The sequence below is a fragment of the Phyllostomus hastatus genome, unplaced genomic scaffold (genome assembly GCF_019186645.2).
Source record: "Phyllostomus hastatus isolate PE091 unplaced genomic scaffold, TTU_PhHast_1.1 phas_scaffold_12, whole genome shotgun sequence".
Classification (NCBI taxonomy): Eukaryota; Metazoa; Chordata; class Mammalia; order Chiroptera; family Phyllostomidae; genus Phyllostomus; species Phyllostomus hastatus.
The window spans coordinates 2,400,046-2,424,220 of NW_025334007.1; the positions used below are offsets into that span (position 1 = coordinate 2,400,046).

The 24,175-nt window shown below is 39.9% G+C and overlaps 1 protein-coding gene across 4 annotated transcripts in view; it reads left to right on the forward strand.

The window, feature by feature from the left end:
* Positions 1–24,175, forward strand: part of DMD (dystrophin) — a 1,939,942-nt gene that overhangs the window by 1,314,201 nt on the left and 601,566 nt on the right. For all 4 annotated transcript variants that reach the window (XM_045855895.1, XM_045855896.1, XM_045855898.1 and 1 more), the window contains one exon: positions 549–781. In XM_045855895.1, coding sequence (XP_045711851.1) covers positions 549–781 — 233 coding nt within the window. The remainder of the gene's footprint in view (positions 1–548; positions 782–24,175) is intronic.

Below are 24,175 nucleotides of genomic sequence, written 5' to 3' on the forward strand. Positions count from 1 at the left end.
TGACATACAATATGATATTAGTTTCAGGGGTACAACCCAGTGATTAGACATTTATAGAACTTAAGTGATCACCCTAATAAATCTAGTACCCATCTGGCACCCTGCATAATTTTTACAGATTCATAGGTACAGAGAATGTTTTGAGACTTGCCACAGGGTAAGGGGGCTGGGGAACTGGGTGGAAAAGTGAAGGGATTAAGAAACATCAATTGGTAGTTGCAAAATAGTCATGGGGAGAAGGACCATTTAATTCAATTGTCCAGCCTTGAGAATAAAGAAAAAATCATTTTTGAAAGACTGCATATTAATGAAATACGTATTAATGTGTATTAATGAAAACGTTTCATCCTTGGATTTTTCTGTCCTTCACATAGCATACATAGAGTATCCAAATGAATAGGAAAAAACATATAATGTCATAAATAATACTTTGGTTCAGATCGTTGCCTTTTCATTAAGATTGTTTTTGTTGCCATCGGAACTGGCTTCTTAACTTGTGTTTCTAATGTTTCTTTTCTTTTTTTTTTTTCCTTTTGAAAAAAAATTAGCTCCTAGTCAGACTGTCACTCTAGTGACACAACCTGCGGTAACCAAGGAAACTGCCCTCTCCAAAGCAGAGATGCCATCTACCTTGCTTTTGGAGGTACCTGCCCTAGCAGACTTCAACCGCGCTTGGACAGAACTCACCGACTGGCTGGCTCTGCTTGATCGAGTTCTAAAATCACAGAGGGTGATGGTGGGTGATCTTGAAGACATCAATGAGATGATCATCAAGCAGAAGGTATGAGCAACAAACATGAAAGCTGACAGGGGGGGTTTCTTTGAAGTTATGACATTCCACAAATCCATTTGCTCTCCTAGACTACTTCCCACCAGTTTCCAGGCAGCCTTTCTCGGTCGACAAACTCACTACACTCTCTGCTCTGTTCAGCCCTAGTATGATCAAGGAAACAAATTAATGCAATTATCTCAAATAGCCATGAATTCAAAAGGAATAATAGAAGGAAGAAAAAGCATGAACCTTGTAAGTAAAGTCAGTGTAATTAAATTCCCTAAACAGCTAATACAGTGTATTTTTAAAATCCATTTAATATCAAATCAGTAGCTCAGCTGAGCTGTTTACATTTAAATTGCTTGTTTTGGCCCCCTGCAGCCATAATATACGACAGCACCAAACACAATCTGGGAGTTGGTTATTCGCTTCCAAGTTGTCCGCGCCAGTTTTCCTCTTCCAGTGACAAGGGTAATTGAAAGTCAGCTATGAACGAAATAGAAAATTAACACAACATATATTTTTAAATACCTTAGGTCTTAATATCGCTGTTTATGCAACGCTGTACTCAAACAAAACATGCTTTTACTACAAAGGTTGCCTCTCCTCAGCCTCATTGGAATTCATTCAGCAAAATTATGACGTCAGCTAGAAACGTTAAGAATTCACTGATCTAAATGTGGTTTACCTAGCTAGAACAAGCACGTTGTATATCTTTTATATTGCTGAATGAATCAGGAAATTCATTTTGAAAGGTTTATATGCTGTGGTTATTTCACTTGCCATGCTTTTCCCTTCTTCTCTCAAGATGGAAGAGATGATACTGAAAGTATTTAGTTGTTCCAGAACAACTTGAAAAAAGAAAAAAAAAACCTGGCTGGCGTAGCTTAGTGGATTGAGCGCGGGCTATGAACCAAAGTGTCCCAGGTTCGATTCCCAGCCAGGGTACATGCCTGGGTTGCAGGCCGTGACCCCCAGCAACCGCACACTGATGTTTCTCTCTGTCTCTCTATCTCCCTCCCTTCCCTCTCTTAAAAAGGAGTCGGGCACACGAATTTCTTTTGTAAAATAAATATCAGCAATTCAGCAGGAATAAAAATCATTTGATAGGAAACAGGCTGCACATGCAGTATCTTGAGCTCAGCCCCAGAAGCCCCGACTCAGTGGGCTTTCTGCGCCCACTGCAAACGGCATGGCTGTCATCAAGTCATTCCTCAGGTTTTGGTTTCCTCCTCTGGGTATAGGACAAGTGGAATTCACATTCACCATGTGAGATGGATATGTGCTTGTATAGAAATATTTAAATACTGCATAGTTACACACATTTTCTTTGCCTACTGCTTTTGACTAGTGTTAGTAACCAGAGTTTTCAGAAAAAGCTATTGAAGCTCAGAGTCACACTTGTAGTAAGTAGCAGGGCAAAAATTCAAACCCACGTCTGTTTGGTTCCAAAGCCTGTGTTCGTACACCATACACTACCTACCAGTATTAACTATAAATGAGGCCACCATTTGGTGATGGGAAATACATATACATGTGTATATTGTATACGACATCTGTCCGGAAAAAGTCCAGCGATTGTTAATATAACGAGAACAGTTTGTGCAACATCGATCTGACCTGGCAGCCAAGGAGAGCGGACTGGAATGCATGTGCATGAGCAATGACAACTTCACTATGTGAGTCAGTGGGGGCGGTAGACACTGCTGAGTGAGCATGTGTACTGTCACATTCAAAATGACTGAGTGCATAGAGCAACAAATCTGCATCAAAGTTTGCATTAACCTTAAACATTCCTCTGTGGAAACTATTGGGATGATTCAGAAGGCCGCAGCTGTGGGCAACTGGTGATTGGCAGGTTCACCAGGACAATGCACCTGCTCATGCATCACATCTTGTGCAGAGTTTTTGACCAAACATCAAATCAACCAGGTGACTCAGCCCCCCTACAGCCCAGATTTGGCGCCCTGTGACATCTGGCTTTTCCCAAAACTAAAGTCACCTTTGAAAGGGAAGAGATTTCAGGCCATTGATGAGATTCAGGAAAATATGACAGGGTACCTGATGGTGATTGGGAGAACTGTGTAAGGTCCCAAGCTGCCTACTTTGAGGGGGACTGATGTGTTATTGCCCTGGGTACAAGTTTTTTGTATCTTGTATCTTCTTCAGCAAATGTCTTTCTTTTTCATAGTACGTGGCTGGATACATTCCGGACAGGCCTCATATATACTCTATGGCAGGCACTCTGTAAAGCATTTTATAATCACAGTGCACTGATACATAGTGTGAAAAGGTACACTCTTTCGCAGTATCATGCTCAGTTTTACCAGTGCCTCCGAGACTATTACTAACCAGAGGAGACAGTACATCATAATGTTTAAAGCAAGGGCTTTGGAGTTACATGTTTGGGTTCAAAGCTGGGCTCCACTACTACTGCTGTGTGACCTTGGGTAAGTTACTCACCCTCCGGGCACCTGAGTCTCCCTCTCCCTACAATGTGGGCAGTGATGCTATGTGCCTTACAGGTTGTCATGAGGATTCAATTAGGTAGTACATGAAAAATCTTCCCACCTTTCCTTGCTCACTTGAAGTAGTCAGCTAATGTTAGCAATTAATATCAGGTTCTGCAACAAACTCTGTGTAAATCTGCCTGCCACGGCATTTGAATGTTGCCAATGCTATGTCATATAATAACATTCTGTGCAAACAAGAGTGTGTTTCCCCATCTGCAGCCCATGGTGCCAGTGGCACCACAGCCTCCTGTGAAAGCCAGCGGACATCGGAATGGGAGAGAAAGTGCGTGCTTCCTGTAAAGGCTTTGTGTGCCTGGCCTTTAAGGAAGGTATTGACCTGCTTGGTGGTCTTCAGAGTTCCCCAAATAAATGTGTCTTTCTTAGAAAGGGCGGCTCATTGGGTGCCTCTTCGTAGTGATAATCTTTAAATATAGGTCTGAAGTGAATTTAGAGAAGTTCAGGTTCCATGTCTGGGGTCACAGAAAGTCAGGATTTATAAATGCCAGGACGTTTTATATATATATAACATATATACATATATATATATATATGGAGAGAGAGAGAGAGAGAGAAAGAACGCGCTTAGTACTAGGGATACTTTTCCCGCTTCTTTCTCTCATATTAAAAAATTTACAAAGACATCGTAAACCCTTGCCTTTTATAACTTCAGTTATTAATGGTCAATAAATGACCCTAAATCAACACTAAACAAATGTGTGTGCAGAGAGCAACAAGAAAGCTTGAGGAAGGATTTCCTTTAATTTCAGGAAACAAATAGTCCCTCTATGTAAAGTTTTAAATAAAACATTCCTAACTTCAGTGTTCAAGGCATGAGACATGAGGTGGTGTTCCACAGGGGCTCTATAAACTGTAAAAACACTCCCAATGCCCATTTGTTCATATAGTTTGAGCAGAGTTTTGTTGACCTACTGGTGAGCGCCTGAGAACTACAGAGCTGGACAAGAGAGGGGTGCACAGATCAAAGAAGGTGAAGGCAAAAGAGCAGTCATAGCCCTGTGATAGCAAGAAATTTCAGGAGAATACCTAGCACGTAGCCGGTACTAGTGATAAGCCAGTCATTCATCTATGTCACACATATTACTTAGTGCTCACAACAGCACTGCGAGATTGATACTAAAGCACAGTGAGGTTAAATGACCCGCCCAAGATCAAGGAGCAAAAGAGACAATGATGGGACTTGAACCCAAGCAGTCTGATTCCAGAGTCCCCGCCCCTTAATCACCGAGGCTTTTTACTTCCCTGGATGTGCTTTCCCTGCTGCTCTAGGGGCTTAGTTCAGGGAGAGGGCATCTCCCTGACCAAGGCAGGGAAGAGAACAGATGTCAAGAAAAGCTTCTTGAAGGAGATAAAGCTTCAGCCGAGGACTCAGGAACAAATTGTAATTAACAGACTGATAAAATGAGTGAAAACAAGCTGTACTTGGTGCCAAAGTCAGAAACAACATAGTGTGTTATAGACATTGCGATTTCATTGGCCGAAATGAATGGTATATGATGAGGAAGAAAGTGATGAGGTTGAGAGTGGAGCTGGAAATAGGAATCCTTCTCCTTCCTTGCTGGCCTTAGGAGATTTGTTTATGGCCTGCAGGCAGTTACAGTCCTTAACGGATTTCAAACAGAGAAGGAGAATCCTCAAATGCAGTTTAGTTGTATATTGGTTAGGGTTCTCTGGATGCATGCAACAGAAAATAGCCTCTGCTGAAATTGAGCAGCAAGTAAATTTGCTGGGATTAGCAGGAAGGCGATAGAAGAGGCTTATAGAGAGAGAAGGGACCTGCGCATGCCTGGACATTCAGTGAGCAGGAAGTACTCGAGTCTCTGTGATGCCATTTTTTTCCTTTCTCTCTCTTCATCCTGTGTAACTATTCAAAATTTAAAGTCCCGGCAGAAAGAGTCCAGTTGATTTGCATGGGTCACACAGCCACCTCTCAGCTACAGGAGAGCAGAGAACTTTGCTTTAAAGACCTCTCCTTCCAAAATTCCTCACAATGAAGGAGGAGTCATTACCCGCAAAGAAACTGGGGTCCATTGAGAATAGAAGAGGGAAAGGATGCTGAGCATTCAATAATAAATGTCCACTGAATTCAAGCATTGGGTAGAACAACAGGGTGGAAGACAAAAACTAGCAAAGGAGATTCACAAGAGGCGCTTATTATGATCTAAGCTATACGTTTTCCACAACTTTGCATTGTGGAGACCTGAAATAAAGACCATTTATTGCTCCAGTATCCCCAAATATAAGTTTTCTCAACACATGCTCATACAATGATTGGTTCTTAATAAACGTAGACTGCATGATGGATAATGTGAATGACACGTGATAAGGAGGCTTCATTTGCAACAGAGGTGGGAGTTTGGAAATTACAGAAGCGAAGCATCAGAAGTTAGGCAAGATGATATAACAAAACATTTTATGACTCTAGGAGAACTTAGTGTTGAATATATGAGACTCAGATCAAACTTAGGCATGCAATGATTGAACTTTCTTCCCCGGAAAGGGAATAAGGACATGGCAGTTGAATAGCTAGCTTTTCATGGTTCTGGGCCTTGTATTTGATGAGATCCGGTGTGTTCAGGATGGACGGCCTTCCATTTGACCTTGTATTTGAAACCACGCAGTTGATATTTTGCTTCTATTCTCCGTTAGCATAAGTTGTTTAATTAAATTCATATTTTAGAAAATAAGGAGCTGCTACCATTCTGAAATGAAAGTAATTTTTACTAAGTGAATTATATCAGACAAAAAAAGGAAGTTAAATCACAACTTTAATTTTTTAAAAGATTGTAAAATATAGCCAGTTAAAAATTAAGCAACTCAACTACTTAATATTAGAAAGTAAATATATATATCTATACACATACATTCCGTATTATTGTAGAGGAATAGAGATGTAAAATATGCAAATTAAGTCTTTAAAACTAAAACATACATAAAGTTCCAAGTTTATTTTTTAGAACTGTGAATGAATAGCAGAGGACGATTCATAATTTATAGTTAAGTCGGAGAAACCCACTAATACAGTGCTTTTCACATTTCCTCACATGTTTAAGGAAAATTGCTCCAAAGCAACTTGTTTTGACAATTATTCACAATTTCCTTTTACTGACATAATCTATCAAATAAAGGGGGAAACTGTGTCTAGAGTTGTTCTGTGAAAATGATGATTAAATATGACCTTTAGGAAAGGAAGGCGAGAATGACAGAAGAAGGGAAGGGAAGGGACAGGAAAGGAAGCAAACTAGAGAGGAAAAGAGAAGGAAGGAGGGGGAAATGGAAGAAAGGACGGGCGTGAGTGAGAGAGAAAGGCTGAGGAGAGGAGGAAACGGCCGGCCAATCTGGGGAGAAGTTTGTGGCCGTGGAAACCGTGTTGTTCTCAACACATAGGCTTTAGGTGGCCACGTGACAGCGTTAATTTTTCTACTACTGGTGTCTGATTGCCATTGCTAAATAAGTTACAGTCTTTCCTCAAGTCACTTTGGCCAGGTGTTCAGGGTAATTCACCACTAAATCGGAACCACAGGCACTTGTATTGAATAAAGAACTGAATTGGCAAAGGAGCTTTATTCCCCTAATAAGACCTCTCCGGATTGGGCTGGAGACAAATTGGCCAATCTGGACAAGATGATAATAGCATTGTTCAAGATTCATTTTCACCTACACATTACACTGCTACATGGGAGACTGCATTATCCAAAGACTGAATAAGCAGTTTCAGTGGGTACAGTGTCTATTTAAATAGGAAATAATTACTTGATGGATTTAAATTTTTTATTGTTAAGGTCAAAGTCTTTTTTTTAAAGATTTTTACTTACTTATTTTTATTTTTAGAGAGGGAAGGGAGGGAGAAAGAGAGAGAGAGAGAAACATCAATGTGGGGCCCGTGGCCTGCAACCCAGGCATGTGCCCTGGCTGGGAATCGAACCTGCGACACTTTGGTTCGCAGCCCGAGCTCAATCCACTGAGCTATGCCAGCCAGGGCAAGGTCAAAGCCTTTCATAAAAACTCTATGATTATGTTTTACATTCTGGCTATCTCTATGCAAAGAGCACTGAAGGACTCCAGAGTTGTTCTGATTATAACTTTTGTTGGATAAATTCAACCACAATCTGATGGCAGAAGAACTTGTCTAACATGGACCTGGAAAGATTAGTGAAACAATGTGTGGTGGAAATGGCATTGATTGTTTAAAACCAAATGAAAAAGAATGCTTATTGGTATTACTTCATTACCGTGAGCATAGCAGAAAAGTGGGCATTATGAATTGCTTCTCTCGTGAAACAGATGAGAAAAGTTCATCAGCCTAATGTCACTGAGAAATGTAATTGTCCTAATGTAAGTCCAGACTTCTTGGAAATAGTTTCTTTTTTTTTTCTATGACCCCCCCCCCTTCGTAAACATCTCGTTTCTCCACCAAAATCATAACAAACCCAACTAAACAGTTTATTTCTTTGGTTACCCAATGGGTTTTACAAGTTGGATGACAGTCCTTTTAGGGTGAGAAGATTGATTGTTTGGGGTTTTTTTTCTTTTATTACACAACCACCCAGCCCTCATCGTCTTATCTGTTCATTCTGCACAAACCTGTTTAAGAAACACTGTAGCAGAGTGTACCACCTTTCCGTATGTACCATATTTTTTGGACTATAATACGTACTCCCCACCCCCACCCCCCGCCAAAATTTGGGAGGAATAATGGTTGCTAATGCTGCTGTTGAGTTCTGTTCACATTTACATTGGTGAAATATTACATTATTTATGTTATTAAATATTTTACTGCATTTTTTGCTTCAAAAATGTTTTCCCCTATTTTCCTCCTCTAAAACCTAGGTGCGTCTTATGGTCCAAAAAATACGGGTAAGTGTGTGTTGCATTCTACAAAGAACAGTGTCTCGGTCTGTTTCGCTGAAGATATTTGCACATTTTGTCCTGCAGTTATCCTGTGACAAATGTACATGTCTCCTGTGGAGAGCTCATAACTCTGCGGATCACTGCTCCACACGCATACAATTTTCTTTCCTTACCTAATGAGAGCCAAGTTCACTGTTACCTTCACTGAAGGATATACAGATATGCTGGTGTCAGTAATAGGATGTGCGTTATACTCTCTGGCCATGGTGAAATAAACTCCCCTTATAAAGGTCAGTAAGTTGCACATACAAAGATATCCATTTTCTAAGTCTCATGATAACATTTTTATGGGAAATGATACTATACACCTTTTTTTTTGCTTAAAGATAACCATAAGCTTTATGAGACCACCTATTTTAAAGTTTATAAGTGGAAATGCTTATGTTACTATATTTCAGTTCATTTCACTGTAAAATTTTCTGTCAAAACCTTATCAAGTAAAACTGAACCACGGTATTTACATGAATTCGGATAAAAGCCAGTGTCCTGTGTTTTCAGTAAATACCAAGGGATCCCGATAAGGAAATTTATGTTTGTCATTGTTTTTAAATAGTGATTTCTCTTTACAAATTCCCTTGCCTGAGTCTAGATCGCAGTTCTTTGATACGAAATGACTTTTATTATTTTCATAAAAATACCTACAGTCTGGGATCTTCTCTAGCTCTTTTATAAGAAAGCAATATACGAGTTAAGTAATTCAATGTCTTTTCATCTTTTTGGAAAGCTATATAATGTTATTATACCTTCAATTTCATTACCTACCCGCTTTGGGGGCTTTACATTTTTCCATAAATTCAGTTCCTTGAAATATAATTGAAATTACACTGTGTTATAATGCAAGTTCTTATCATTACCCTAGTGTTAGTGTAGTGTTGGGTGGTGTTAATGTGAGGCGCATAGATTTTTGTTCATTCCTCAGTTCGACAAATTCTCCTTGAACATCCAGTTACAAGGCATGCTAAAGGCAGATAAATGACATTAAAAGAATAGTGAAGCAAAAGTCTGATTTTAATTCCATTTCTTGTGTATGTTAGGAAATTATTGAGAATGAGCTGAAGTAATGGGCACACATCCCTAGCTGTGGTTTTGTACATTTATCCACACTTTTCTGAATGTGATTACTTACATTAAAGTGATAAATATGTATGTATCTATACTATTAACATACATATAAAGTAGACATGTTTAATAGCCTGCAATGAAAATCAATACTATTAATATTTTCTTTCCTCCCTCTTGGAGGCCCCTAAGTTACAGTGCCATGCAGATTATTAAAAACACGTATAGTGACTACCTTTTAAGGACTTTTGGTATCAGACTAAGTTTTTATTTATCTGTTCCTTACTGAACACTTACTGGCGAAAGGCATCAGTGAGTATTATCTGCTTTGGGGGATTGAACACAGAGAGAATATAGGCTCCAGGTTTCGAGTGAATCTTCCAGTGTAGAGTGTATCTTCAGTTGAGGGAAACAAAAAAGACCCAGTAATTGACACAATTGTAGTAATTGACACAAGAAGAAAAATGCTATGGTGGTTTCAGTCATATACACATTAGAACAAGCCAAGCATTTATATTTTTCCTATGTGCCTGCCTCTCTCATATAGAAGAAAATTAACCTAGACTTCTCTTTTCCAGTGCCTTGTAAATTTCTATTTAATAACCTAATTGTGAAATTTTTTTGCATGATATCGTCTACTGCAGGGGTGTCAAATTCATTTTCACTGGGGACCACATCAGCCTCATGGTTGCCTTCAAAGGGCCGAATGTCACTTTAGGACTGTATACATATAACTACTCCTTAACAGTTAAGCGAGAGCTCGGCACTGCTGCCGAGTAGAAACAAGGTGCCGGGCGGATAAAACAAGGCGGAGGGCAGGGTTCAGCCTGCGGGCCTTGTGTTTGCCACCTGTGGTCTACTGTTTCTCAATTTCATAAACTATGCTAATTGATCAGTAAATTTCTAGGATGATCATAGCTGCATTGTTTTTAAGAGAGAAGCAGCGGGATCATATGGTATTTGTCTTTCGCCACCTGGCTTATTTCACTTAGCATAATAGTCTCCACTTCCATCCATGCTGTCCCAAAGGGTAGGAGTTCCTTCTTTATTTCTCCTGCAGAAAAAAAAAAAAAGAGAGAGAGAGAGAAGCAGTGTGGTTGGACCATGTTTCTGTCATCTCTTACAAATTCATTAAAACTAATCCAGGGTTTCTAGAGTGATTTCAGTCCATTTTTTAGTCTACTTATAAAAATGACTGAATACAATTTTAATAATTCATAAATCCTTCCAGATTCCCTTATCTTTTTATGTTACATTCTGTGTAAACAAATAGCCTCATATTCAAGAATTATGCGTTTCCCATAATTTACTCCAGGAAGGAATATCTTCTGTATTATTTATCTCAGGAATAGAAGTGCTTTGATGTCCCCGACATACTCTTCCTTCAATTATGGGAGCAGAATAAACTTTGTAATGATACAAGTTACCCTCCCCCAAACGAACTAAATGTGTGTTCTGCTCTAGGATTATTTTTAAACCTTCCAAGTAGAAATGAGAAAAAGGAACGCCATGGGGAAGGTTTGGGGCAGAGGTATATAAATAAATCTCTAGTGAAAAAGTGTGGAGAGGAGAGAATACTTTACACTTAAGTCCTCCATGCTCCCACCCTCCCCCCCCCCCGCTAAAATGAAAAGAACGAGATTGTGGTGAGAGGGAAAATAATCTGTAGCAACTCCATGGAGACTAAGCTTTGCATCATGTCACATTATATGAAAATAAAAAAAAAAGCCACAGATAGGACCATAAATGCCCTTTGAGAAATTTGACACAAAAATCAAAGTGCCGCTTTCCCACACTTACCCAGTTCGATTTTCCTTTTTTAAAGCTTTATAATAAGTGTTAGGCACTAGAAGAAGACAGCTACTGGGGGCAGATGATGATAGCAGAGGGAATCAATGCAAGCAGGCAAGAAGCTATATCTAATGAGATTTTAGAGTGAACCTGTTCTCTAAATCAGAATGAGAATGCATTTCATGTTTAGGGTTAGCAAACTTTTTAGATGAGAACTCTGCAACGATTTCAAGGTGTGAGTTCTCGCCAAATCCAGTTATGAAGTAACCACTGACTTAGGGTTCCTTCACACCCCTTCATGGGAGTATAATCATTAGAAATACAAAGCTGAATGGATTGTCAGAGCACCATCAAAGCCTGTACGATTCATCCCTGCCTTCCCTGTGAGATGTGTTTTGATGACTTCACTCCGCATTGGTCTTTTTAACCCACGGCCCACTGCAAATTTATTTTGTCCATTCACTGTATGCGCGTTTGTCAAGCTGTTTCTATTGTCTTGATCTTCTCTTTGAAAACATCTGTTCTCATTTGTCTTGTTACATTGTAGCCCTTGAAATGAATTTAAATTTCCTTGAAGGTAGGCATCACATTCTCCTTGCTATGGCAGCTAAGGTATATATATTAGGTGTTGTATAAATATTGTGGATTACTTTATTTTCAGACCTGAGCAGTTGTACATAGCATGTGGAATTGAACAATCTGTTATACAGCCACATGCATATTTATGTTTATCTTAACATTTAAGTGCAGCATGATTTATGTCTTTTTTGGCCAGTGGTGAATGAAAGGCTCCTGGAAATTAAATTCACCACATCAAGTCAAAGAAATGACCATTTTAGACTCTAAGAATTTGAGAAATTCAAGGATCTTTTTTTTTTTCAAATTAATACTGTTTGGCTGCAGTTGACAAAATCCTCACGACGTGAGCTTATCCAGATAGAAGTTTCTTTTTCTCACATAGCCAGACCTCCAGAACTGTGGGTTCTGGGGTAGGGCCAGCAGCCACAAAAATCATGCGTCTCTACACCTTCGTTAGCCATCCCTACCCATCCTCAGCACGTGGCTGTCCCTTCCTGCGGTCTCAGGATGACTACGCTGCCCCTCAGCACTGTGTCTGTTTTAAAGTGGAAAGGGGGGGAGGGAGTGAGGAGAGCAAATGCAGGTGCCACGTATGTCGGTTCCTATTTATACAGAAAAGAAAGCTTTCTCTGACATCCCCACATAGAAGAGGGCTGCTTACACCGCATTGACCAGGAATGTTTCCCATGCCCGCTCCTAGCTTCAAGGGATGCTAGGATGACAGAGAATTTTAAATGAATAAGTACTTTATTTATTTATAAATCACAATAAAACTGGCATCCTAATCCTAAAACTTGGATGTTTTGGACAAAATTGGGTCTCTCTTAGTTGAAGGAGAGAATGGATATTGGGAAGGCAGCTGGCCTTGCCTCATAAGATACTCTTTAACAAATGTGTATTTTTCTCCTCTTGACTTAAGTTAGCTCTTAATTAGCTAACATCGATGTGACTGTTTTCCTGTCTTCTTAGCTCTCTCATAACAGAAGTTATCTGGAGTGGGGAGGGGGCTGAATGTGCAAGAATAACCCTGGTAGTAATGTTTAGTAGTAGGCATCACTTGTTTTATTTTCTAATCATACCATACAAAGGTGTGTAAATTAAATGAGAAGTTGAAAAACATTGTGCTTATATTTCCTCTTCTGTTCTCAAGGAGTAACTTCCACCCTGGCTGGTGTGGCTCAGTGGACTGAGTGCTGGCCTGTGAACCAAAGGGTCATTGGTTCGATTCCCAGTCAGGGCACATGCCTGGGTTGTGGGCCAGGTCCCCAGCATGGGGCATGCGAGAGGCAACCACACATTGATGTTTCTCTCCCTCTCTTTCTCCCTCCCTTCCCCTGCCTTTAAAAATAAATAAAATCTTAAAAAGAGAAATAAGTTCCTAATTAGCCATGCATGTTGGCTGTGATTCTTGAAATCTTCACTGTCCAGTACAGTAGCCACTAGTCACATATGGCCATTTAAATGTAAACAAATTAAAACGTAACATCAGTTCGTTAGTCCCATTAGGCACTTGCAAATGCTGACTAGCCACACGGGACTATTGACTCCCACTTCGGACAACATAAAAATAGAGTATCCCCATCACTACGGAAGTACTATTGCACAGTGCCATTCAGGACAGGTATAACACACGTGTCTTCTGTTTAACTTTATTGCAAATATCAATGAAATAAAATTAAGAAAAGATAGATTGTTCATTCCTATCTTTTTGCCTCTGAATATTTTTAAATCAGAGAGAGAGAAAGCAGTCACCTTTATAGTAGCTTAAGTAGGCCCTGGCTGGCATAGCTCAGTGGATTGAGCATGGGCTGCGAACCAAAGTGTCGCAGGTTCGATTCCCAGTCAGCGCACATGCCTAGGTTGCAGGCCACGGCCCCCAGCAACCGCACATTGATGTTTCTCTGTCTCTCTTTCTCCCTCCCTTCCCTCTCTAAAAATAAATAAATAAAATCTTTAAAAAATAATAATAATAATAATAGCTTAAGTAGCCTGACAACTTCTGAAGAGATCCATTAACATCAAGACATAGTATTAGGTCATCAGTTTTCACCCTCTGAATTACTAAGACCCAAAAACACTTGTGCAGTACAAGGAAAAGTAGAAGCAATGAAAAGACTACCAGTTCCTCGAACAGGTATAAACAACCATGGACATGGACAGCAGGGTGGGGATGGACTGTGGGAGCAGGGTGGGGGGTGAGTGGAGCAGAGGAGAGCAATAGGAGACAATTGGGGCAACTGTAACAGAACAACAATAAAAACGAGAAAAATTAATTCAGCTTCAAGCAGGTACTCAGCAGTAGAATTGGGCCCAAACCCAGCGATCTAACTCTAGAGATTCTCCCCATGAACATTGTACACAGTGCGTAACCCAGCTGAGGTTGTCTAGTGCATTCTGTAGTTCTCACTGTGTTATTAAGGAAACCACGGGACCCCAGGAAGGCTGGTTACTGTGATCATCAGCAGCCTGGAATCAGCTGGATACACCCGGCTGCCTCCTTGGCAGCATCCCAGGCTGCCCTTCCTCCTCCTGGGAGTAGCTCAGGTCCAGGGAGAACCTCTAGCTCAACAAGTGCTCATTGTTAGTGTTATAAGGAAACGGCAGAATGAAGATCTGTCGGTAGGACAAAGACTTGGAAGTAATATATTCCTATTAAAAACACTATCACAACCCTGGCTGGTGTGGCTCAGTGGATTGAGCTCTGGCCTGCGAACCAAAGGGTCACTGGTTCGATTCCTAGTCAGGGCACATGCCTGGGTTGCAGTCCAGATCCCCAGTAGGGGGCATGTGAGAGGCAACCACACATTGATGTTTCTCTCCCTCTCTTTCTCCCTCCCTCACCCTCTGTCTAAAAATAAATAAATAAAAATTTTCAAGAATCACTCTCACATGAATTACTAATAAAAGTTAAAAAAGTAAAATAAAAGATTACCAGTTCTAGCATGCTGATCAAATAGGAAAACTTTTTAATATAAAACATTTTAAAAGATCAAGATTTTCTTACTGGTGTGTGTTGCCCCCCATTTTTTAAATCCTCACCCAAGGATATGTGTATTGATTTGAGAGAGAGATAGAGAATCAGTTGCATCTTGAACACACCCTGGACAGGGATTGACCCCGCAACCTTTTAGTGTATGGGACGATAGTCCAACCAACTGAGCCACCTGGCCTTGGCTACGTTGCTTCTTGCGTAACATGTTATAATTCCTTTACATGATCTTTTCAAGCTTTTACCACAAGCGCCAGCATTTAGTTGACTATCCATGCTCTCTTCCTTGCAGTACTATCCCAAGACCCAAGTTTCTAGATTTTTTCCTTCTTCCTCACCACATGCTTCAACAAGAACAACTACTCTTGCCTCTCAGAATCTCAATTGTCTATTTTATGCTTTAAAAAACACCTGGAAAATGGTGACTGTTAAGATTTGACTAAATACTATTGTTCCTCGTGGGTAGATTGTCTCAGTATTCCCCATGCAGAGCATTCAGTCCATCAGATGCTAATAGGTATTCCTCATGAAAAAGCCACATAGGCTGAGAAATATCTGTGCACGGACCTGGAGAGCATCAGCGCCCATCACCAATATAGCAAAGTCCCGGAAAGGTCCCGCAGGAACGTTAGTACTGTTCAGCTCAGCCTCACTCTCTCATTTCGCCGCGGAAACCACTTGTGGGGAGCATCCTGAGGAACACACTGTAGAGAATGCGAACCTTTCTTAGTCGGATGGGCAGGCAGGTCTCTGTGAGTCACTTCTTTACATGCATTTGTTTTTACCAGATTCATCTTTCCAAAATCTTTCCTCTCAGTGCCATGTCTATAATTTGGGAAGTTGTTAGTAGGATAGCATTTGTGTCTCTCGTTATGATATACGTACCTACCAGGGACGAAGTAGCTAGGCTTTCTCCTGAATGAATAGCTGAGGGAAAGAATTTAACACAGCATTCTATAAAAGCAGTATTGCCTATAACACTATCTGCCTAAATTGCATATTGTAATGTATATTTAAAATATTAATTATAAAATCTGCATGAAAGCTTTAAAAAGGAGCACACATATAGAACGGCATTTAAAGGCATGAAAAATGGAGACAACGGTCTTAGAATAAACAAGAATAACAAAATAAACATATTTTAAAGGAGGCATTCAGATGCCTGTACACATTTTAGCACTTCCCTACATGCAGTCTGAAAGGCGGAAATCAAACACTTCTCACATTGCATTTGAAGCAGAAAGCTTTGTCTCTTCTTTTTCGTGTTCAGTTACAGAGCACCTCAATGGGAATATACAGGAAGAACCATAAATTCTATGTATGTTTATTTTTATATCATTCTTTTTTTGTCTTTTCATTTTTTATAATTTCTTTATTGTTGTTCAAGCACAGTTGTCTCCATTTCCCCCGACCATGTACCCCTGCCCCACCCACCCCCACTTCCCACCTTCTAACCTACCCCCCCCCATTGGCTTTGTCCATGTGTCCTTTATACATGTTTCTTGATGGCCCTTCCCCTATTTTCCCCTGTTATCCCCTCCCCCTCCCCTCTGGTCACTGTCAGTGTGTTCTTTCTCTCCGTGCCTCTGGTTCTATTTTGCTTGCTTGTTACTTTTTTTTTTAAACAATTTTTAAACAATAAACTGTTTTTTAAAAAGATTTTATTTATTTGTTTTTAGAGAGGGGAGGGAGATAGAGAGAGAAACATCAATGTGCGGTTGCTGGGGGTCATGGCCTGCAACCCAGGCATGTGCCCTGACTGGAAATCGAACCTGCGACCCTTTGGTTCTCAGCCCGCGCTCAATCCACTGAGCTACACCAGCCAAGGCCTGCTTGTTACTTTTGTTGATTAGGTTGTACTTATAGGTGAAATCATATGGTATTTATTAGTCTTATATCATTCCTTTAAAGTTAACATTTTTGTTTTATAAAATACATAATATATTAATAAAGTAGCATGCGTATGAAACTTTTATTAAATGTGGATTGCTCTGCTGGCCAATTTGTTTTAAATAATAGGTGTGTGTAGTCAAAAAAAATTTGGAGCATGCTGCTCCTCAATGTATCATCAGTCCGCTCTCCCCTGGGCCTATGATAAGGAGCCTGTGCTACTCCTGACTGTAGTACCGATTGCGGCCTCGAAGGAGCCTATCATGACATGAAAGATCTTACTTCAACTTAGCTGATATAAAGGTCCCTCATTTATTTTCTCGAACTCCTCTTTACTGAGCACAAAACATATTTTTCAATATAAACCAGAGAGATTGCCCTCACAGATGCTCCACAGGCCTTTCTCTCTTTAAATACATTGTTTACAATCAGGAGGCACGTTCTATGTTACTTACCTTCTTCCTGGGACCCTTCAAGCTTTGGTTTAAACTTTTGTATTCAGCTTCTTATCCAGTGGCTAAGGCATATGAGATATGTTGCATCTGTTTCTTTAAAAGGAAATACAGATCAATTCCCTTACGTTGGAAGATTCTCCAGATGATTTAACTGGTCGTGGTTTTAAGTATTTTGTAAGGACAGGGTGGGAGGCATTTTTTTAATGTTTTGGCATTTTTTTAACGTTTTGGCAGTTTGGTCTGCCGGTACACACATGTTTATTTTAAATAACCTCTAATTATGTGGCAATTCATTGTATGTGATCGTGATACTTACTGGGATTTTTTTCCACCTCCTGTTTTCTCCTTTTTTGTGTTTGAAGATACGATCCCAATGCTAAAGCCCTGTTTTTTTCCCTATTTTTCCTCAGTTTTATTTGTATTTTGAAGTCAGGATCATGCGGCTTACAGTTCTTTCCAGGACCAGAATATATAACTGACCTGCAAATTCTCCAAATCTGAGACGTAATTTCTTCTTACATTATTTTTTACCATTGTCAGAAACTGTGCAAATGTCAATTATACTTTTCCTATTAGAAAGCCATTCTCGCCCTGGCTGGCGTAGCTCAGTGGATTGAGCGCGGGCTGCGAACCAAAGCATTGCAGGTTCGATTCCCAGCCAGGGCACATGCCTGGGTTGCAGGCCATGACCCCCAGCAACCGCACATTGATGTTTCTCTCTCTCTCTCCCCTCTCTAAAAATAAATAAATAAAATCTTAAAAAAAAAGAAAGAAAGCCATTCTCTTGCTCCAAAATGTTACTACCAAGTCATCCCGTCACATCATTAAAGTCTACTCTTTCAAATGAATTTGTTTGCTTTCGGGCATTGAGTCTACATATTCTGTGTGGACATGAAAATATTCTAGAATAATTCTTTTAAAAATTACAGATAAAGTCCAGTTGAATTGTTTCTCAAGTCCCAAAGCACAAGAAATGTCATATGTCTTTGTTTGTTTTTTCTAAACCAAATATATTTTGGCTCAGAGCCTTTCTTCTAGAGTAGTTGGGAAATCCAGGGTCTTGGTCATTTTTCAGGGTTTTCCCTTTTCTTCAGGATGCTTCAAGAGCCTTTGAGAGTCTAACGGGCATGCAGAAATCTGCCAGTAGATGTTACAGTTCTACCTTTTCTTCTTCCCTAGGAGTCTTTGTCATCCTAGATCATTTTCTACAATCTAAAGTTCGCCAAAAATGAAGAGCTTTTAACACATTGGGGGTGGGGCAAGAAAATCCAGACTTCGCTGACACAGCCATGTCTACCATCTAGAAGTGAAACAGGAAATATATGTTATTCATTTTTAAACACAAAACACAATTACTTTCTCAATTAGGTTATCTCGAAACCCTATGCATCACTTCTTAACAGGTTGCTGGCTAAGAGATCCTGAAAGCATGCAACAAAGGGCAGCTAGGATCCTAACGGGGATGAGATCTACAATGTGAATTCCCACTGTCTATGAGGTTGTCACAGCTAGGACACATGCCTGTCATTCAGTGCTTACATAGGGGAAGAACGGGACTGATTTAAAAAATGAGCTTATAGTCCATTATATGATTTATTACTTAAACATACATTTAAGAATAAAAGGGAGTACCTTTATTAGTAATGTGGGACAACAAGAGTTAACTAAGATTGTCCAGGGTAAACTGGATATATAGTTATTTATAGATAAAGAGAGAAAGTTAAACAAATATTAACACTTTACAAACTGAATTACTTGCTGTATGGGTTCTTTCTTGGAAAACCTTATTTAAGTTGATATTATTTAAAATCTATTTTAGCCCTTGCTGGTGTGGCTCAGTGGATTGAGTGCCAGACTGCAACCTAAGGGTTGCCAGTTCAATTCCCAATCAGGGCATATACCTGGGTGGCGGACCAGGTCCCCAGTTGGGGGTGTGTGTGAGACAACCAATTAATATTTCCCTCTCACATTGGTGTTTCTTTACTCCTCTTCCTCCTTCTCTTCTCTCTCTAAACATATGTAAATAAAATATTTTAAAAATTTTTAAAAATTTATGTTAGAAAACCAAAAAGTAAGCAATTTGAAGTATGATGAAATAGATTTTATATTTGGTAAAAACAGAATATTCCTTTAGATTATAGTCGATCAAAAAAGAGCGTATCTTCAATTGCAACTAACAGAAAATCCAATTCAAAGTGGCCTAAATTAAGAAAGGGAATTTATTGGCTTATATAACAAATATGTGTGGACTTCAGGCATGGCATGCTCAAGGTTGCAGGTTCATTGCTCAGTTTTGTCCTTGAACATTAGCATAGCAGTGACAGAATTCATTTTTGCATATCATACTATATTTAAAAATGAAAGAAAGCCTTTCTTTCTTGACCCTCAGTGAAAGTTCTGAACTTCTCTCTGAATGGGCCAGCTTAAGTCGTAAACCCACACCTGAGCCAATCACTGTGGCAAGGAGGATGGTATTTTCCACCCCAATTCCTTGGTTGCTCCAGAACACGATGCTGTGAAAATTACCAACATACTCCCTCTAGTCACTACTCCATGTTGAAGGGAGCTGACAGTTGCGCATGAAAGGTTTCCCAGAGGAGTTAGCATTTAAACCAGATGTAATTCCTTTATAACCAGACTAACACTCTCATACAAACAGTTCAACGTTTTGTTTAATTCTATTTTACTATTTCCTGGTAGTGTTACAGAAGTGATTGTGGAATTTAAAAGCTGGAAAGAAAAGGAGGACATGATACCATCTCTTTTGGCATTCCAAAGGAATGGAAATGGGCACATATGTTCATGTTCTGTCATTATACGTCAAGAGAAATATAATGTATCACATAAACATGTATGAACAGGATTTCCAACACTGATAAGCAGTAAATATTTTGCCATTACCTTATGACATTCTTACTTTCTCATCCTATTTTTCTTTGTCAATTCTTGGACGATATCTCCAAATATCAGCTTGTGTTCATAACAAAAATTGAGTACCACAGCAAAGAGCATTTGTTATAATTTGGACACTCCACACACTCCTCAAATACAGAGGAGCATTAATAATTTGTGAAGAACTGTACTGCTCTTTTCGTATTTGTAGAAAGAGCATGAGCTTCTTTGGAGCCAGGCATCTAAAAACCTCGCTCCGTGAGTTATTGGCAAGCCACACAACTTCTCGGGTCCTCAGCTTAGCAGCTGTAAAACTGGGATAGAAAACTCTGTGTCACATTGTCGTTTTTGGGATTTAAAGCATGTCATAAGGTCTTTGTAAATCAATCTCTACTCTGTAGTTGAATGCGTTCTACCTCTGTGTTACTTCTCTGCACATTTTTAGTTCCTTCTGCTATAACAGTGGTATTTGACATCATTCATCAAAGTGAATTAAAGAAAGTTGCTCTTTAAAATGAATATTAGTTTTAGGTGATTAAATATGTTTGTGTTGAGGCTCCTCTTGCTGATCGTAGCAATTATCCTTGGTGAAAAATGATAGACACTTGAAAAACCAATTAATTACGATGGCTTTTTTTACTGAATAAATAAATCAAACGTTCAGATCTGAAAAGGCATCAACAAAGGTCAGTGGTAGTGTTTCAAAGCCCCTTGGCAGGTGATGCTACAATTTTTTCTTTTTAAAGAGAGAGAAACTTGTTTCGCTCTAATTGTTTTCCAGGTACTTCTGAAAACGCGTATTTTCCTAATAGATGAGAGGTTTTGTTTTGTTTTTTTTTAACTTGGCTTAGATGGAACCCCTTGGCGTGTAGTGAAAAGGGCACCTTCTGTTGAAAGAGGCTTTCAGACAAGAGTGAGTGCGCCTCAGGTCAGAGACGATGAGATGAATGTGAGAAACTCCTGGGCTAGAGACAGGTGTGTTTGAGCCCGAAGAGATATGCAGGGCGAGTCCACTCCACTCTCTTTCTTCCCAATCATTCTTATCTTCAGTCCCCAAGTACTTGCTGAAGGCGGAAAGAGAAGAAAATGTGCAGCTTATTATAGGAAAGTTTTGCCCCTAAGCCTTGTAGACTTTTTAGAAAGATAGTGTTATAGAAATTAGTGCCGAATGCCTGGGGTTTATTTGCTTAATGATAATGTCACCGCGTGGATGCCTGGGAAACAGACTCAGAGATACAGGTGAGCATACAAGATGTTTACCCGGAGTGTTCTTGGGGTCAACAGCAGGGGGCAGGAGGAGAAGTCGGGGTGTGATGCAGCCTCGGGAGAGGCCCCCTGTTACCCTTCAGGGAGTTCTGGAGCTGAAGTTACCCTTCAGGATTGTTACAATTTGGAGAGAGAGGATCAGACCTTTGTAGCTCCACGTCCGGTCCCTCATTGAATGTGGGCTTCTTAGGGAAGGAAACAAACTTGGGCAAGGTGGCTCTCTTCGGCCAAGGTAGTTCCTGTGAGGTGTTGACAGGTAGTGGCTGTCCACCAGCAGCACTCCTAGCAGCAAGGAGAATATGTCCCTCACTGCCCCTTCTGAAGGGGCATCCGGGCTCCATGTCACAGCTTCTCGCTCCAGATAGGTTCCTCTTTTCAAATAGGGGCTGGCTGGGAACAGTTCAAATGTCTGAATTGAATGGATTGCTCACATAAATTGTGATGAATGACAAAGCAAGAAGTGTTGAGTAAGGTTGTTTGTTGCAATATTTATTACATATCCAAATACACACACATTATTTTGTCGAAACACACCCCGTATGTATTTCTGTGCATATTTACATACCCATATAGAATGCTACTGAAGCAGATTTATATATAGCGAAAACGTAGTATGATAAGTAAGTTAGTTACTGCCCCATACCCTCGCTGGCAGGTGTGATGATGTGCAAACTGCTTTTCACAAATTCCTTTCGGCCAGAGAAAAATTTAGGCCAAATTATATGCTACTGTAAAATTCTGCATGCTTATATTTACTATTTATTATGCTCTACTGTGTGCAAGGAACATCATATTTTAATATTTCTCTCCTCTCAAGTGTAGTATAAACTAATTGGTACCCTACTTGTTTGTAAAGGAGGAGATTCATAGAGGTTAGGTTACTTGTCCAAGGCAATACCATTTGTAAATATACCTGGATTCCAATCCAGGTTTATTGGCAAGAAACTGTGTGTGTGTGTGTGTGTGTGTGTGTGTGTGTGTGTGTGTAGAGTCCAGCAGAAGTAACACCTGCTTGAATGTGGTTGGTAGGGTAATAATATGGGTATAACCATTCATAGTTTTAATTTGAACATTTCACCTAAAATGTCCTATGGTGTGCTTCAGTGTGATATTGTTATGTACAGAATGACATGCTTATGGTTTTATAATAAAAGATTTTGCAATAACAGGGGGCATTATTTGTGCTAGATCCTGTATATTTGCACACATACACAAATACACATGCATGCATACATACATGTATAACATATGTACATACACAAATTACATATACAGTATAAATATGTATTTATATGGCAACTTAATAAACTGCATTGAGAATTAGTCTTTAGTACAGAGCCAGGGAATAAAGAGTGGAGATGAAAATGTCTTTGCTTAAGAAAGATGATATATTAAAATAGGCTTTCTTATGATCTTCAAGCATTCTGTGAAAAAACATATATCCACAGAAGCAATAATAAGGAATCTGAATCTTGAGCAGAAAGGCAACAGAGAACTTGTCAAAGAGCCAGGATAAAAATGTCAGACAAGGGTATTCTCGCAGCCCAGATAGGCTCCCATAGGGTCGGAGCAAATGGTCTCACCACAGTCCTGTATCTGAAGCCCAGGGTTGCATCTCCAGAAACTAATTTCTGTGCTCAGTGCCAATCCAGCGCGTTCGCCCTCCCATGCACACACAGGCACCGCCCCCATGTCAATGTCAGCCTGTTTGTTTTCTTCACTAAACTGCGAGGCCTGGTTACTGTTTGGACTGTGGGACAAAAGCAGTAATAGGAGGGGGTATGTCAAGGTGAAAGGCAAGGCAAGGTTTTGACAATTATTCAAATGATACAAATACTACACAGAGATAGAATAAAATCTTTTACGATCTGTTTATTAGAGCACATTGGACAAATAGAGCCATGAGGGAATCAAAAATTTAATGTTCTACTCTGAGAACAAAATCAAATGTATTGTTGAATGGAAGTTGGTGAGGATTCCGGGGGCAGTTGTTTTTATACTGGTCACACTTCCTGTAAAGTGTGCAGTTTGCATGAGGTTGAGAATTGCTCTGGGTTGATGGTGTTACGAAAGACTAACTGTTAGGTTATTTTCAGTTAAGGACAGTGGCAGAAACTTCGTATGGTATGTCAGGGTTAGTCACTCCCCCATACTCCCCCTCTCCAGGGTTAGGGTTGCAGTCTGTGCCAAAGGTTCACTCGAGGCAGACGTGAGAATATTCCAGAATCTAGGTTGAGGGTTCAGTTAAAGTCAGAGAGGGTATCAGGCAATCAGAATCTCTGGATTCAATGTGGAAACAACAGTTAGGGCAGCGAATCTTGGGTACCATTTCAAAGAGCACAGGCTCCATAGCTTGCTAGGTTTTCATGCTTGGTCCTCACAGCGATGAGGAATGTTTCTAAAGTATGTTCACTAAAACGTGTACCTTGAGTAACAAAAATGTCACAAATGAAAATCTATTCCTAATATTCATTTTGTTCATTAGCAAGGCCTCCTGGTGTTGACTAGGGTAAAAATAGTTAAAATGCTTGTAGCACCTGTGTCAGGAATCTGGCCTTTCTGACAGAAGTCTGACCCAGCCCCTGTAAGAATTCCCGATAGGCACAACTGGCAGCTAACACATCTGTAGGCTCACGTACATAATGTAACACTGACGTATGTTAAAGTAAATGGCATGATTCATAAATGTTTTGTTACTGAAAGATGCTAGTTTGGTTTTTATTTTACCACAAACCTTTTAACATGTGTCAAGTCCAGTCTGCAATGATTCATAATCTTCAAGGTCAAATTTCTTCAGCTTGTCACAGCTGTATAACAATCATCATGCGCACTTCAAACATAGACAGGGTGGGCAAAAGGAGGTTTACAAGTGTTCATAGGCGAAGCACAGCATTTATTATTGGATTATTATTTATTAGTATATTATTTTCCATATGAGCAACCGTAAACCTGCTCTTGTGCCACCCTCTATGTAGGTTCGCCCTGATTGAGGGCGCTCAGCCTTAAGGATGTAGCTGGTGGACAAGCCACGTCTGGGTCA